Below are 17278 nucleotides of genomic sequence, written 5' to 3'. Positions count from 1 at the left end.
GTAATGCAATCCTTTCGACTGAATATCTTTTTTTCTATGCTGAGATCACCATTGAGGTATTTATAAATTGCTATCATGTCCCCTCTCAGGCGTCTCTTCTCCAGGGAGAATAAATCAAGCGATTGCAAACACGCTTCATAATTAACCACTTAAGCCCCGGAAGATTTTACCCCCTTCCTGACCAGGGCCTATTTTGCGATTCGGCACTGCGTGACTTTAACAGACAATTGCGCGGTCGTGCGACGCTGTACCCAAATGAAATTGATGTCCTTTTTTTCCCACAAGCAGAGCTTTTTTTTGGTGGTATTTGATCACCTGTGCGATTTTTTGATCATGAGCTATAAACAAAAAAAGAGCGACAATTTTGCAAAAATAACAATAATTTTCACATTTTTTTATATGAAATTCCCCCCCCAAAAAATGTAAAAATCAAAATTTTTTAACATTTTAGGCCAATTTGTTTTCCGCTACATATGTTTGGTAAAAAAAAATCGCAAAAAGCATATTTTGATTGGTTTGCGTTTACTAACTAAGGAAAAGATTTTTGTCATTTTTGTTGTTTTTTTTTTAAAGAGTAATGGCGGCGATTTTTTTTGCGGGACTGCGACCATGCGGCAAACAGATTGGACCCTTGACTGACATTTTTGACACTTTTGGGGGTTAAGTGTGTCCCTAGGGGCGTGCTTATTACTGTGATTGGATGTAGCTGTGTGTGTAACAGCACAGATCAACGGTCCTACATAGCAGGACCGAGTGATCTGTGCTTTTACACAGGGAAGAATGACAGGCGGCTATGTTTACATTAGCCGCCTGCCTTTCTCCCTCTCCACCCGACGATCGCAACATTGGGTCCACCTGTCACACGCGCCGGCTTCTTCGGGTACGAGCGGGGGCGGGAGCGCGCCTCCGGCGGTGCGCGCTCACCCCCTATTCGCTCCCAGGCTAGTGACGTATCGGTACGTCACTTTGCCTGGGAGGGGCTGACCGCCGCCGTTTATAGTCGGGCGGCGGTCGGCAAGTGGTTAAGGTCCTCCAATCCCCTAATTAGTTTAGTTGCCCTTCTCTGGACTCTCTCCAGCTCCAACACATCCCTCCTGAGGACTGGCGACCAGAACTGGACAGAATACTCCGGATGCGGTCGGACCAGAGTTTTGGTTGGGGCTCAATATGTCTCTCTTTGACTCAAATTTTTTACTTCAAATTTTCCTTTTCTACAGTCCCACCACTCCACTCCAACACTTTTAAAGAGGCCCAAATCGAAAGCCACTCACTACTGATCCCAAATTTAAGAACTAAGGGCTTTCAACCATCGTCAGATCCAAGGTTACCACCAACCACAAACCCCAATATTTAATTTTGGGCACTTTGGTTGGAGCGAGCATTGCAGTGCTGGTTGCACCACCGCCCTGCATTTTCATGGAGATGTGCTCTTAGACTCCGTTCACATTAGGTCGCTCCGACTTAGGGTGCGACCTGTGAAGTTGCGTGCAGCGCGACTTCGGCGCGACTTGCACGGACTTCACATAATGGAAGTCAATGCAAGTCGCCTCCAGGTCGCCCCGAAGTAGTACAGGACCCTTTTTCTAAGTCGGAGCGACTTGTGTCGCTCCTATTAGAACGGCTCCTGTACTACACAGTGGGAGCGGGAGGACCGCGACTTGTCAGGCTGACCAAGTCGTTTGACAAATCGGATCAATGTGAATGGACTCTTACTGTAAAACCTGACTATGTGTATCTGTGTCATTTATGTATCTGTTTACATATGTATAACTTTTTTAGGTGGCATACTGAATACTACCGGTACTACCACTGCAATGAGTGACACAACCAGCCACCAAAACTTCACTTCGCAGCCCCCAAGTGGGTAAATCCATAATGTTATCTATCTATCTATCTATCTATCTATCTATCTATCTATCTATCTATCTATCTATCTATCTATCTATCTATCTATCTATCTATCTATCTATCTATCTATCTATCTATCTATCGGCTATTTTAAAAACTAATTTCCTTTTATTATAGCAGGTTGGTGATCTTGTATTTTCCCATCTTACAGAACGATTATTCAGAGATATCAGCCTAATTATTTTTTACAGTACAATTCTCCTTGAATCCCTCCAGTAGTTTTAGGTGTCCCTTTATAACCGCTCTGGTTTCGCATCCAGTCATCTCAGATCTAGTAGCAGGAAGTGTCATAAGCTCCTGACTGACCACAGTCAGTGCTGGATCATCATTTACTGCTGTTGATAGGTCATGTTATTGTCTATCTATCTACAGTATGTCTCTGTTGTTCTAAAAAAACAAATGAATAAATACAAAGTTATATAATAAAGTTGGACAGAAAGGAATATGGTGGCTCTTGGTAGTTGCTATAAATTTTTACCTTAGTTTTCTTTATTTTTTGTTTTTTTTTTGGTTAGTTGGCAGCTGATAAGAGATCACATGAGCTTCTGGGACATAGTTGAATTAAGACCAAACAAGGACCTAGGCTGGTTGATAATCCCCACTTTAAGACACCTTTACCTATGCCTATCCAGGTCACATACAGTGCACTGCGAAAGTATTCGGCCCCCTTGAACTTTTCGACCTTTTGCCACATTTCAGGCTTCAAACATAAAGATATAAAACTGTAATTTTTTGTTAAGAATCAACAACAAGTGGGACACAATCATGAAGTGGAACAAAATTTATTGGATATTTCAAACTTTGTTAACAAATAAAAAACTGAAAAATTGAGCATGCAAAATTATTCAGCCCCTTTACTTTCAGTGCAGCAACCTCTCTCCAGAAGTTCAGTGAGGATCTCTGAATGATCCAATGTTGACCCAAATGACTAATGATGATAAATAGAATCCACCTGTGTGTAATCAAGTCTCCATATAAATGCACCTGCATTGTGATAGTCTCAGAGGTCCGTTTAAAGCGCAGAGAGCATCATGAAGAACAAGGAACACACCAGGCAGGTCCGAGATACTGTTGTGGAGAAGTTTAAAACCGGATTTGGATACAAAAAGATTTCCCAAGCTTTAAACATCCCAAGGAGCACTGTGCAAGCGATAATATTGAAATGGAAGGAGTATCAGACCACTGCAAATCTACGAAGACCTGGCCGTCCCTCTAAACTTTCAGCTCATACAAGGAGAAGACTGATCAGAGATGCAGCCAAGAGGCCCATGATCCCTCTGGATGAACTGCAGAGATCTACAGCTGAGGTGGGAGACTCTGTCAATAGGACAACAATCAGTCGTATACTGCACAAATCTGGCCTTTATAGAAGAGTCGCAAGAAGAAAGCCATTTCTTAAAGATATCCATAAAAAGTGTCGTTTAAAGTTTACACAAGCCACCTGGGAGACACACCAAACATGTGGAAGAAGGTGCTCTGGTCAGATGAAACCAAAATCGAACTTTTTGGCAACAATGCAAAACTTTATGTTTAGCGTAAAAGCAACACAGCTCATCACCCTGAACACACCATCCCCACTGTCAAACATGGTGGTGGCAGCATCATGGTTTGGGCCTGCTTTTCTTCAGCAGGGACAGGGAAGATGGTTAAAATTGATGGACAGATGGATGGAGCCAAATACAGGACCATTCTGGAAGAAAACCTGATGGAGTCTGCAAAAGACCTGAGACTGGGACCGAGATTTGTCTTCCAACAAGACAATGATCCAAAACATAAAGCAAAATCTACAATGGAATGGTTCACAAATAAACATATCCAGGTGTTAGAATGGCCAAGTCAAAGTCCAGAGCTGAATCCAATCGAGAATCTGTGGAAAGAACTGAAAACTGCTGTTCACAAACGCTCTCCATCCAACCTCACTGAGCTCGAGCTGTTTTGCAAGGGGGAATGGGCAAAAATGTCAGTCTCTCCAAGTGCAAAACTGATAGAGACATACCCCAAGCGACTTACAGCTGTAATCGCAACAAAAGGTGGCGCTACAAAGTATTAACTTAAGGGGGCTGAATAATTTTTCACGCCCAATTTTTCAGTTTTTTATTTGTTAAAAAAGTTTGAAATATCCAATAAATTTCGTTCCACTTCATGATTGTGTCCCACTTGTTGTTGATTTGTCAGAATATTTATACTGCTCTGAATATAACAGTGTCTATTTATGTCAATAAGCAAAGATCTGTAAGGTAGGAGAATCTCAACTTATTTCCACAAATCAATATGTAGCGTATTCTTTTTAATTGATTAATTTATTTTTAAAAGCATATACCAATCTTAGTGAAAACAGTCTACAGTATGGAATATATAAGAATATTTATTCACAAGACATGTATTCACAATAAATGATCAAACTGGGAATGACACAAAAAGATAACTCTACATAAAATACAAGCTTAAAACGATTAATGCAATGTGAAATGTAGCTCAATGATGAAAGTAAAAATAAAGCAAGATTACCTTTTCTCAGGTATAGCATAAACCAAAAGTAAGTATTCTATATAATCAGACCACAATTGTCTGCGAATTGCACGGCGATAGTCACTGCACTGCAGATGGAGCGAGAATAAGCTATGCAAAACGGAAGACTAAAATCGCAAATAATGCGCTGAATCTGATATTAATAAAAATGTATAAAAACAAAAATCAGCTTTTTAGAGAAAAATCTACTATGGTTTATACAGCTGGGATTGTAATCTTATTACCCTTAAATATGCAATATAAAACATATAAGGAAGGAAATAAACAATATTGAGTAAAATCAAATAAACAGCAAGGTATATTTACCACACTTAAGATGGCTGCTAGCTTCAAATGGTCGTTACCAGAGTCCTTAAGATGGCTGCCTTCCCAAGATGGTGGCCAGTTAGGGAGGAGTTTCGTTTGGCATCCCTCAAAGTTTCAGATAAATGATGGAGCAGGATGGAGTATGTTTAGATGAGTATATAGATGGATATGAGTAGCGTGTGTGTTGTAGGTGTAATGTGTGTTGTCAGTGATGTAATGTGTCTCTCACATCTGGGTTCTCCTTTTTATATGGTATTGAACAAAGGACTATTAAAATTACCATAAGTTAAACCCAGAGGGAGGAACATTATCCCCATTGGTTGGGACATTTTATCCATTAACTGATGAGGTCATAGTCACGCCTCTTTAATTAACCCAATACTTTGGATAATAAAATTAAAGGATGATTTCTTTATATTTAAGAGTAATCATAAAAGCAACATATAAACTTGTCCATACTCTCAGTACATACATAAATGTCCATTTAATACCTCCATCACATACCTTAGCAGGAATTGGATCTGGTAAAGCCATTTATAAAGATTATACTTTTAATACAATATATATATTTTTATATTGGAAAATACTGAGTTACCCCGAGACTGCATTTAGTAGCATCTCCAAAGGGGGCAGTATTGTACTGTTCATTAGATTCAGTATATAGAAACAATAAGACCACTATTATTATCTGATGACCTTTTTGACCTATGGCTAGTGAAAGTCCATTAATTATTTGAATTCTGTCAAACACTTCAGACATTTAGGCTAGGATTGGAAAATCTATATGGCCACAAAAACGTAAACACAAACTTACATAAAACGAGGTAATTAGTATTTAGCTTTGTCTAAGTAAGATTACTATGTGTAAAAATATAAACCCAAAATGTGATATAACATTTCTAAATATATATGTATACATATACGTATAATTATTACTCATATTTTTTTACACATGATATAATGTATCTTTAAAACTTATATAGTTTAAATATCTGATAGGGTACACTGGGCTATTGTCCATTGTTAAAATTCAGATAAGAATATATGCGAGACTAACCACCAGTAACTGATAGTGTCTGGCTAAAATGACCCTTATCTGATGAGATGTCCATGTACCACTTATTTACGATTTAAAAGACAGAGATCTTCTATTGAAATTCTAGACTCTCTTGTAAGAGACATTTTGCAAAAGAACATATTTGAACTTTCATTCACCTCCAAAACAAGATGGAAGCTGTGCTGTTCACAATCTCTATAGTCTACGTGGCTTTTTAAATCCATTTTTTTTCTTTTATTTTTTCTTTTAATTCCCCCAATAATCCTGACATATCCTTCACAAAAAATTACAGTTTTATATCTTTATGTTTGAAGCTTGAAATGTGGCAAAAGGTCGAAAAGTTCAAGGGGGCCGAATACTTTCGCAATGCACTGTATTTCAGTAATATAAGAAATGGTCATCACTAAAGTTTTTCAGTGTTGATCAATTTACCTGGCCCTCAGCCAGCCACTTGGCCCTAGTCACACACTTAGGTCACCTTGTAGTTAATCCAGCCATCAGTGGTAGCAGTTGAGGAGACATCTCACAATCCATACTTTTCCTTGCCTCTTTGAATGCACCCAATACTACCAAATGGAAAAGAGTAGTGTAGGGACATATAGATGTCGTATAATTGCATTTTTATGGCAATAGTATGTATTTGTTTCATTGTCAGGATTGCAGCTGATAGTACCCTATCTTCCTACAGGTAGAGGCCCCTTAATACTTGCTGTGGTCATTCCTGTATCCCTTGTGTTGGTCATGCTGTTGAGTGCCTTTTTCATCAATAGTCGTCAAATACCGTCTTCATCACGAATTTTTGAAAACCAGAATGAAAGAAGTACAGGTCAGTCATTTGAACAGTCTTTGAACATTAGCAAAAAACAGGTACTACCACGGTGGTTAAAAATAAACTTCTCTACTTCCCTTATGGCCTACATCAGTATAATTTTGATATTAAAAAAGACCTTAAAGTATATTTAAAGTAGTGATTGACCGATATTGTTTTTTTTAGTGCCGATACCGATATTTTGGTCATCGGATAATAATGCGGCTTTGATCGGATCTTCTCTTCGGCGGCCATGCAGGTAGGATGTCCAAGTCTCCCGGTGGGACGAGCCGTGGAAGGTGGCGGGAGGGGGGGGACGTCCCCTCCGGCTCCTTGTAATGACAGCCGAGCGGCTTCTCAGCCTCATCGACCGTCGGCTATGGACGCCGGGAACCGGGGTAATGCCTCTAGCTGCAGGCATCACTCCGGTACAAGCACTTTCCCGAAATATCGGCAATATCGGTAACCTCTGGGACCGATTCCAATATATTGGGGAAAGTGCATATCGGCCCCCGATATATCGGCATTGCCGATAATCAGTCGATCCCTAATTTAAAGCCAAAGATTTTGGCTTTGGTTTTGGATAGGTGTCCCTTTGGAGAGATTCACCCTCTCTTTTTGTCTTGGTGATCATTGTTGCCAGGGCAGAAAGTGATGGAATATCCAAAATGTTATAGTTTCACCAAGAAAAGGATGAAAGACAACAAGCTTTGTTTCTTATTTAGGTTTGAGTACATGTATACTTTTGCCCTAATAAATACTTGATGGGCTGTGTGACGGTACTCACTGTCACTGGAAGTGAAAAACAGATACTTAATGGTTTGGATTGCTTCAAGTGGGACATTAATATTTGTCAGCAATATCTTCATATAGAAATATGAAGATTTAATCCCACTTTACACTGGGAGCATTGTCCTATTGTTTGTGTATTGAGATGGAATGTGGATTGGGCCTGTCCCATTGTTAAACATTAATGACCTCACATTGTTCTGTCCAGATGGCCAGCTAATTAGTTCAGGTTAATTCTGTTTCTGTATACAATTTCATCTGCATATGATAATGTAATCATTCAACCCCTGACCTGTGTGTAGTAATTTGATGAGGAGGGGGATGTGCTCATGTGTGTACAAATTGAGTGTGTGTCTGTTCAATAAACCGTCTGTTTTTACCCCTTCATGAAGTCTCGACTCATGTTTGGGGGAATCTGCTACAAGGGATTGCTATGCTCTTCATACTCCCTTGGATAATCATTAAGCTCTTGTAAGAGCTTGTTCCTGCTTCACTCTCTGGGGGAAAGAGAGGTTCACCCACGGGAACCTGGAGCCTTGTCGTAGGTCCAGGGTGGGTAGGGGACAGCGAGACCCCAACCACGCTGCGATGGTTCGTGGGGTCTGAGGTGGTTATTGTGTCTGGTAGAGGGCTTGGAGCCCTCTGGAAGCACAAGGAGCATCGTCAACGGAGGTACCCAGTCGGGGTGCCGGATGATCCGTTACAGGCTGCACTCAGATGGTGCTTGTGTTTCCTCCCCCAGTTATCCATAAGCCCCTTCTTGCTTGCCCACGGAGAAGCCGTCTTAAAGAGCCAGCACACGAACATCTTCTCCAATAAACCTTGAATGATTAAATTTTTAACAATTTTTATTCTTTGATGGATTATATTTGAACCTTTATTGACCTTGTTATTAACCAGTCCATTCCCATTTCACCACCTATGAGGATAAGCCCCTCTCTTCATTGCACCAGTATGGCCATTTTATGAGATATATTTTAAGCTTCAGCAAGGTAAGTCTTCTAGCTGGAACATGTAGAGATACAAGAGTCCATATGAGCCAAAAAGAGTTCAACTTCAAAAAGAGCTACAACTCTTCCATTCCTGCCCATGTGACTTTGCAGAATTTGACTTGTTGATTCTTTCTGTTGACTGTTGATCTTCTTTAACCGTTTTAGATATATCTAAGGACAAATAACTGTGAGTAGAATACCCAAGCAACACAAATAATGTATTTTATATTCCTGTAGAGGACAACGCTTGTACTGTGTGGAAAGAAAACAACGTATACCACTTTTTGGACATCACACAGAAAGGTCAGTTGCAATATCTGTAAGAATGTGTGTACAAATAAAACTGATTATAACATAAATAATTATATTTGTAAGTGGATTCATAACATAACTTAGTGTTGCTGCGGCCTGTAACAGGTTGGTCTATTGTTGGCCTGTGTGGGGTTGATGTAGTGTTGGCCTGTGTGTGGTTGGTGTAGTGTTGGCTTGATTGAGGTTGGTCCATTGTTGGTCTGTACGAGGTTGGTGTAGTGTTCGCCTGTATGAGTTTGGTGTAGGGTTGGCTTGTATGAGGTTGATGTAGTTTTGGCCTGCTTGAGGCCGGTCCACTGTTGCCCTGTATGGGTTTGATCTATAGTTGGTCTCTATGGGGTTGCTGCAAGGCTGGCTAGTATTGGGTTGGTGTAGAATTGGGCTGTTTTGAGTTGGTGCAGTGTTGGTTCATGTGGGTTTTGTCCATTGTTGGCCTGTATGGGTTTTTTCTATTATTGGTCTCTACGGGGTTGCTGCAAGGCTGGTTAGTATTGGGTTGGTGTAGAATTGGCCTATTTTGAATTTAAATTATAGGATGCACACCAAAGACTCTCATCTCCAGACAAGGTTTATTGCAACGAAAGGACACTGTTCATTCCTACCCATACCCAGGCATGGCTTTGGGTAGAAGTGGGCATTGTGCTGGGGGCATTGCTTTGGGTTGGAGTGGGCATTGTGCTAGGGGCATGACTTTGGGTGGGAGTGGGCATTGTGCTAGGGGCATAGCTTTAGGTGGGCATAGGCATTGCGCTAGGGGGTGTCTTTGGCTGGGGGCATGGCTTTGGGGTTAGTAGACATTGTGCTAGGGGCATGAATTTGGGTGGGAGTGAGCATTGTGCTGGGGCATGGCTTTATGTGAGAGTGGGCATTGTGCTGGGGGCATGGCTTTGGGTGGGAGTGGGCATTGTGCTAGGGGCATGGCTTTGGGTGGGAGAAGGCATTGTGCTGGGGACATGGCTTTGGGTAGGAGTGGGCATTGTGCTAGAGGCATGACTTTGGTTGGGAATTGGTGCAGTGTTGGCTCATGTGGGTTTTGTCCATTGTAGGCCTGTATGAGGTTGATTCATTGTTGGCTTTAAGGGGTTGGTGCATTGATCTATATGGGTTTGATGCAGTTTAGCTTACATAGGATTGGTCTATTGTTGGCCTGTATGAGGTTGATTCATCGTTGGCCTGTAAGGGGTTGGTGCATTGATCTATATGGGTTTGATGCAGTTTAGTTTCCAAAGGATTGGTCTATTAATGGCCTGTATGGGTTTGTTTATTGTTGGCTTCCATGGGGTTGGAAACTGTTGGCCTGTGTGGGGTTTGTGCAGGGTTAGCCTGTATAGGGTATGTGTAGTATTGGACTGTATAGGGTTGGTGTAGTGTTGGCCTGTATGGGGTTTACATAGTTATGGCTTGTATTAGGTTGGTGTAGAATTTGCCTTTTTATTGGAGTTGCTATATTGTTGGTTCATATAGGGTTAGTCCATTGTTGGCCAGTATGGGGTTGATTCATTGTGGACCTGCAAATGGGTGGTCCATTGGCCTGTATAGGGTTGGTGCAGTTTAGTCACCAAAGGAATGGTCTATTAGTCTATTTCTGCCATGTGCGAAATGTATCCATTGTAGTCCTGTTTGGAGTTGGTGAAGTGTTGGCCTTTACCGGTTGTCTATTGTTGGCTTGTATGAAGTTGTCCATTGTTGGCCTCTGAAAAGATGTTCATTTTTGGTCTGTATGGGGTTAGTGCAGTATTGGCTGGCATTAAGTTGGTTCATTGTTAGTCTGCATGAGGTTGGTACAGAGCTGGCCTGTATGGAGATGTTCCTTTGTTGGCCTGTGTGGAACTGGTGCAGGGCTGTACAATTTTGTATTTTTAAACGGTAAATCACTAAAACCATGTTGCAATGCATTGTATATCAATTTATATAACATAATATTTTTATTTTATATTTTTTTTCTGCAGATTCCTCAGGGCACTCCACTGAGCAGGTGAATATATGGTAACAGAAATGCCTTACTCTATAACAGTAGTGCAATTAGCAGAAGATAGAACATCCATAGTTATCCTCCTAAATTACTTAATTCACTATATTGACTAGTCAGAAATGTCCAGCGTATAAGATAAATAAGATATTAAAGCTAAGTTTTAGAGAGATGCAAGAAATATAGCATAAGTCCTTGAATCTAAGCTCTCCAAGAGGGAGCACTACGTCCAATTCTGATAGTAGAAGAGAACAGAATGAGCACTTACAATATTTTGGTGGAGTTATCCTTCATTCTCTTTATTTTCTGTCTTGGAGTCACATCAGCAATTGAGGAGAACTCCAATCATTGACAGCTGTCACTGGAACAGGTGTCCCCAATGGAAGGGATGAGTGAATTACCCTGAGTTTGATTCAGGTTTTTTTTTTTAAAATCGAACGATAGGATGCACACCAAAGACTCTCAACTCTAGCCAAGGTTTATTGCAGTGAAAGCACACTGTTCATTCCTACCCATAACCATGCATGGCTTAGAGCGAATATTGTGCTAGGGGCATGACTTTGGGTGGGAGTGGGCATTGAGCTGGGGGTATGGCTTTAGGTGGGAGTGGGCATTGTGCTAGGAGCATTGCTTTAGGTGGGCATGGGAATTGTGCTAAGGGGTGTCTTTGGCTGGGGGTAGGCATAGTGCTGGGGGCATGGCTTTGTTTGGGGTTAGTAGGCATTGTGCTAGGGACATGACTTTGCATGGGAGTGGGCATTGTACTGGGGGCATGGCTTTATGTGGGATTGGGCATTGTGCTAGAGGCATGGCTTTTGGTGGAAGTGGACATTGTGCTAGAGGCATGGCTTTGGTTGGCAGTGGCCATTGTGCTAGGGGTATTACTTTGGTTGTAAGTGAGCATTGTGCAAGGGGCATGGCTTTGGGTGGGAGTGGGCATTGTGCTAGGGGAATAGCTTTGGTTGGCAGTGGGCATTGTGCTAGGGGTATGACTTTGGTTGGGAGTGTGCATTGTGCAAGGGGCATGGCTTTGGGTGGGAGTGGGCATTGTGCTAGGGGCATGGTTTTGGGTGGGAGTGTGTATTGTGCTAGGGGCATGGCTTTGGATGGGAATGGGTATTGTGCTAGGGGCTTGGCTTTGGGTGGGAGTGGGCATTGTGCTGGGGGCATGTCTTTGGGTGGGAATGGGTATTGTGCTAGGGGCTTGGCTTTGGGTGGGAGTGGGCATTGTGCTGGGGCCATGGCTTTGGGTGGGAGTGGGCATTGTGCTGGCGGCATAGCTTTGGGTGGGAGTGGGCATTATGCCAGGAGCATGACTTTGGGTGAGAGTGGGCATTGTGCTGGGGGCATAGCTTTGGGTGGGAATGGACATTGTGCTAGGGGCATGGCTTTGGGTGGAAGTGGGCATTGTGCTAGGGGAGTTGCTTTGGATCAGAGTGGGCATTAACTAGAGCATTGGCTCTGGGTGGGAGTAAGCGGTGTGCTGTCATTGCAGGAAACCTTGACTGGAGTTAAACGTCTTTGGTGTGCAGCCCATTATTTGGATGGTGGACTACAGTGGAGCAAAAGCAGACTCCAGGGCCTTGGTACCCAGCTGATTGTATGGAATTGTGGAGGATACAGGCTGAGTTGTGAGTTGTGAAAGGGTTTGGGTTTCCCAGCTTGAAAACCACCAAAAGCAGCAAACTCCAATTTAATCTTTGAGGGCAAATCTTGATTTAGCCCATTTTCAAGACTAATATGCAAGCTATTGTCAAAAACGGTACAAAGCAATACTGCACAACGAGGAGAGGGTCCTTTTAAAGAGACTTCAAAGGTGTCAGATGAAAACACCAGTCCTTTAAATTGTTTGAAAATTGCCTTTAGGCTGTTTGTGGTGTCATGGAACAAAGCAATTTTAATTTTCAGTGCAAGCGTTGTCACATTTTTTGAATGTATAATTGATTGATTGAAGTGTTACGTTTAGGTTTTAATTAGGTTAATTAGTATTAGGTTTGAATACAAAATAAGGCTCTTTTGGATAGTTTTGTTCTGCGACACCTTATTTTTTACGTAATAATAAACATGAATAGGAAGTAATATCCACAAAGATATAAGAAAGTTTAATCATAAAAAAAATAGAGCTAAAGCCCTCAACTTCATGCAAATTAACCAGTGGCAAAAATAGTTTTAAAAGTATAGTTGGTGAGCATTTTTTTCACAAATTTTAATATAATGTCAAACAGAGTGTACTACAACACTTCAAAACCACAACCTCAGGTCAGGTGGGTTCAGATCTTACTTCGAACCCACCTAAGGGAGCCTCCCAGGTACCTGTCTTCTAACCATGTCCTGTGGCATTTCTGCATTCTCTGACTATGTCCTGTAGCATGTCCATATTGTGTGACCATGTCTTTTAGCATGCCCATAGTCTCTGAATATGTCTAACTATGTACTGTGGCATTTCTGCAGTCTCTGTCCATGTCCTGTGGAATTTCTGCAGTCTCTAACCATATCGCGTAGCATGTCTGCAGTCTCTGACCATCTGCTGTAGTATATCTACAGTCTCTGATCATCTCCTGTAGCATGTCTGCAGCCTCTGACCATTTCCTGTAATATATCTGCAGTATCTGACCATCTCCTGTAGTATGTCTGCAGTCTCTGACCATCTCATGTAGTATGTCTGCAATCTCTGACCATCTCCTGTAACATGTCTGCAGTCTCTGGAGTATGTCTGCAGTCTCTGACCATTTCCTGTATTATGTATGCAGTCTCTGACCTTCTCCTGTAGTATATCTCCAGTAGGTCTGCAGTCTCTGACCATCTCCTGTAGTAGGTCTGCAGTCTCTGATCATCTTCTCTAGTATGTCTGCAGTCTCTAAAATCTCCTGTAGTAGGTCTGCAGTCTCTGACCATCTCCTGTATTAGGTCTGCAGTCTCTGACCATCCCCTGTAGCATGCCTTCAGTCTCTGAATATCTCTTGTATTAGGTCTGCAGTCTCTGACCATCTCCTGTAGTAGGTCTGCAGTCTCTGATCATCTTCTCTAGTATGTCTGCAGTCTCTAAAATCTCCTGTAGTATGTCTGCAGTCTCTGACCATCTCCTGTAGTACGTCTGCAGTCTCTGACCATCTCCTGTATTAGGTCTGCAGTCTCTGACCATCTTCTGTTGTATGTCTGCAGTCTCTGACCATTTCCTGTAGCATGTCTGCAGTCTCTGACAATCTCCTGTATTAGGTCTGCAGTCTCTGACCATCTCCTGTAGCATGCCTGCAGTCTCTGACCATCTCAGTACATCTGCAGTCTCTGACCATCCAATGTAGCATGCCTGCAGTCTCTGACCATCTCCTGTAGTATGTCTGCAGTTTTTGACCATCTCTTGTGTCATATCTGCAGTCTCTGACCATCTCTTGTGTCATGCCTGTGGCCTTTGACCATATCCTGTTATGTGTCTGTTGTTTCTGAATAATATGTGGCCCTATGGGGAAGTCAGGGGCCACAGTTAAGGCCCCATAGATCATTAAAGTTGACCACCACTGCTCTAAGATAAGAAAGAATAAACTGGCTTTGGATACACATGTAAATGCCATCTGCTTATATATGTATTTATTTTGTTATAGAATACCCAGTCCATTTCCTTATACAGTGTGGTGTCCGTGGCAAATAGAAGTCCATCGTCTCAATAAAGAAGGACATCCTTGTATCAGTTTACTGTCAGCTTGGAAGACAAAATGCTACTGGGATATCACAGCAGTTGCTTGTAGTGGCCAGCAGGTGGTGCTGGTTAACAGAAAAAAAGACCAAGACACATTTGGAGTCTATTTATAAAACTATATACTGTACATATATATTTAGATGAATTCCTGTGTCATCTGCGCCATCTAGTGCCCAAAAAGCAGTATAGCAATCTGAAGTACCTTAATAAAAAAAAAAAAAAATCTGTATTGTAGCCACTGGATGTTGCTGATGATATTGAAATAATCTATTTGGAAAAATTACATGCAATTTTCGTTCAGATGGCATGAATGTTTCTGAGAATGGTGTAACAAATATTTTAGGGTCTATATATTAGAGATCGACCGATTATCGGCAACACCGATATATCTAGGGCCAATATGCACTTTCCCCGATATATCGGCATCGGCCTTTTGATTTACCGATATTGCTGATATTTTAGTGATGTCATTCCGTACACAGTGTTCTGCCTTCTAACACCCAGGCACCACAGAGACCACAGAGACTGTTCCTGCAAGCCAGCCACCCGACACAGTGTTCCTGCAAGCCAGCCACCCATAAGAGGGGGACACCAATCCAGCCAGCCACCACAGTGTTCCTGCAAGCCAGCCACCCATAACAGGGTGACACCAAGCAAGCCAATCAGGCACCACAGAGACTGTTCCTGCAAGCCAGCCACCCACCCACCACAGTGTTCCTACAAGCCAGCCACCCACCACAGTGTTCCTGCAAGCCAGCCATAAGAGGGTGACACCAATCCACCCACCCACCACAGTGTTCCTGCAAGCCAGCCACCCATAACAGGGTGACACCAAGCCAGCCACCCACCACAGTGTTCCTGCAAGCCAGCCACCCATAACAGGGTGACACCAAGCCAGCCACCCACCACAGTGTTTCTGCAAGCCAGCCACCCATAACAGGGTGACACCAAGCCAGTCACCCACCACGGTGTTCCTGCAAGCCAGCCACCTATAACAGGGTGACACCAAGCCAGCCACCCACCCACCCACCACAGTTTTCCTGCAAGCCAGCCACCATAAGAGGGTGACACCAAGCCATTCAACCAGCCACCACAGACTGTTCCTGAAAGCCAGCCACCAATTACAAGGTCACACCAGTCACCAAGCCAGCCACCCATCCATAACAGGGTGACACCACCAAGCCAGCCAACCAGCCACCACACCACAGACTGTTCCTGAAAGCCAGCCACCAATAACAAGGTGACACCAGTCACCAAGCCAGCCAGCCACCCATAACAGGGTGACACCAAGCCAGCCATCACAGTGTTCCTGCAAGCCATTCACCCACAACAGAGTGACACCAAGCCAGCCAGCCAGTGCCACCACAGTGTTCCTGCAAGCCAGGCACCCAGAACAGGGTGACACCAAGCCAGCCAGCCAGTGCCACCACAGTGTTCCTGCAAGCCAGCCACCCAGAACAGGATGATGCCAGCCAGCCACCACAGTGTTCTGGCAAGCAAGCCACCTACAACAGGGTGACACCAAGCCAGCCACACTGCCAGGTGTCAGCCACCAACCCACAACAGGGTGCCAGCATCAGCAGCAACTTCAGCAAGCCATTGCTTTAATCTATTTTGTGTCTTTCAAGCCTAAATGGAGATGGATGAGGAGAGAAAGAGTAAACGTGTGGTCTGGGACTATTTCTCGTCTCAACCATCTCCAGGAAAAGCAGCAGTGTGCAACACATGTACAAGCAACATAAGCATGGGATCAGTAACTGCAAAAAAACAAAAATACCTCAAATCTTTGGGCCCATCTAAGAGTTCATCATATTGAACTGTATCATGCAGCACAGAAAAAAACAAAATGAATATCAATGTGATTTTGAAATACCTCCTCCACTATCCCAGGCAACAATAACAGATATGATTGTGAAAAAAAAAACAGATGTCACTGTCTAGATTCAGATGGAAGATCCCAACTGCTGGACAGAGTAATCATAGAGATGATTGTCACTGATAACCAGCCATTTACAATGGTGTCTGACTCAGGATTTCAGCGGTTTAAGTCCATACTTGAGCCAAGCTACACACTGAAGTGAGAAGTATTATCGAACCAAAATGCTGGCAAAGCTACACCAAAAGGTAGTTGACAAAGTAAAGGCTATGCTGCAACCAGAGAATGCTGGCAACTCACTCTCATTCACGATGGACTGCTGGTCACAAACAGAGTCCGAGTTACTACTCATTCTTGCATGCCACTTCATTGACAGTGGATGGACAAAAAGGCAATTGGTGTTGAATACAAAAGTGATGCAAGGATCCCACACAGCTGATAGAGAAATGTTTCTAGGCATGCTTGAAGAATGGGAAAACAACAAAGACCGAGTGATGCTTGCGCAACTTAGAGACAGTGGAGCAAACATGCCTAAAGGAGTGAGGCTTGCTGATACGTCAGACCTCTGTGTCATCATGGCACACAACACCCTCCAACTTTCAAATGTTGATCTGTCAAGTCAAAGAGTTTTGCTTGATATATGTTTTGAGAAGCATGAAGAGATTAAACATGTTGTGCTTGCAAGTCTTTTGAATCCTCAATACAAGAACCATGCTTTCTCTTCTGATGATGTATTGGCTAAGGCGAAACAATGGCTGACAGAAGACATGGAGGTGCAGGAGGTTCCTGCCGAAAAGACAAGTCCAGAACACTACTTTTATGAAGAGCAGCATGCTGAAAAAACAGACAAATGTCCAAAAATACATCAACGAACAGAAGAGAATCTGCTTCATCGTAGTCTAATTGATCAGGACATTTTCTGTGTTTTATTGGGGACTCATGCGGAGGATTCAATTTCTTCTGAATCTGCAACGATGAGCCTGGATGATGAACTTCATCTCTATTTGAAAGAAGCAGTAATTGACAGAAGAAGTTATC

General features: G+C 42.7%; 1 protein-coding gene across 1 annotated transcript in view; it reads left to right on the top strand.

Moving 5' to 3' along the window:
• The window catches only part of LOC309569294 (uncharacterized protein), a 29341-nt gene extending 14867 nt beyond the window's left edge, over positions 1 to 14474 (top strand). Inside the window, exons 3-7 of the mRNA XM_082275076.1 lie at positions 1780 to 1860; positions 6489 to 6626; positions 8627 to 8692; positions 10651 to 10676; positions 14270 to 14474. Of these exons, the coding sequence (XP_082131202.1) occupies positions 1780 to 1860; positions 6489 to 6626; positions 8627 to 8692; positions 10651 to 10676; positions 14270 to 14335 (377 nt within the window). The 3' untranslated portion in view covers positions 14336 to 14474. The remainder of the gene's footprint in view (positions 1 to 1779; positions 1861 to 6488; positions 6627 to 8626; positions 8693 to 10650; positions 10677 to 14269) is intronic.
• Positions 14475 to 17278: the final 2804 nt, after the last annotated feature.

This window comes from Pelophylax lessonae (genome assembly GCF_965119305.1).
Source record: "Pelophylax lessonae genome assembly, chromosome: 13".
Classification (NCBI taxonomy): Eukaryota; Metazoa; Chordata; class Amphibia; order Anura; family Ranidae; genus Pelophylax; species Pelophylax lessonae.
The sequence above is the reverse complement of the archived record's forward strand: the minus strand, read 5'-3'. Positions and strand labels throughout refer to the sequence as shown.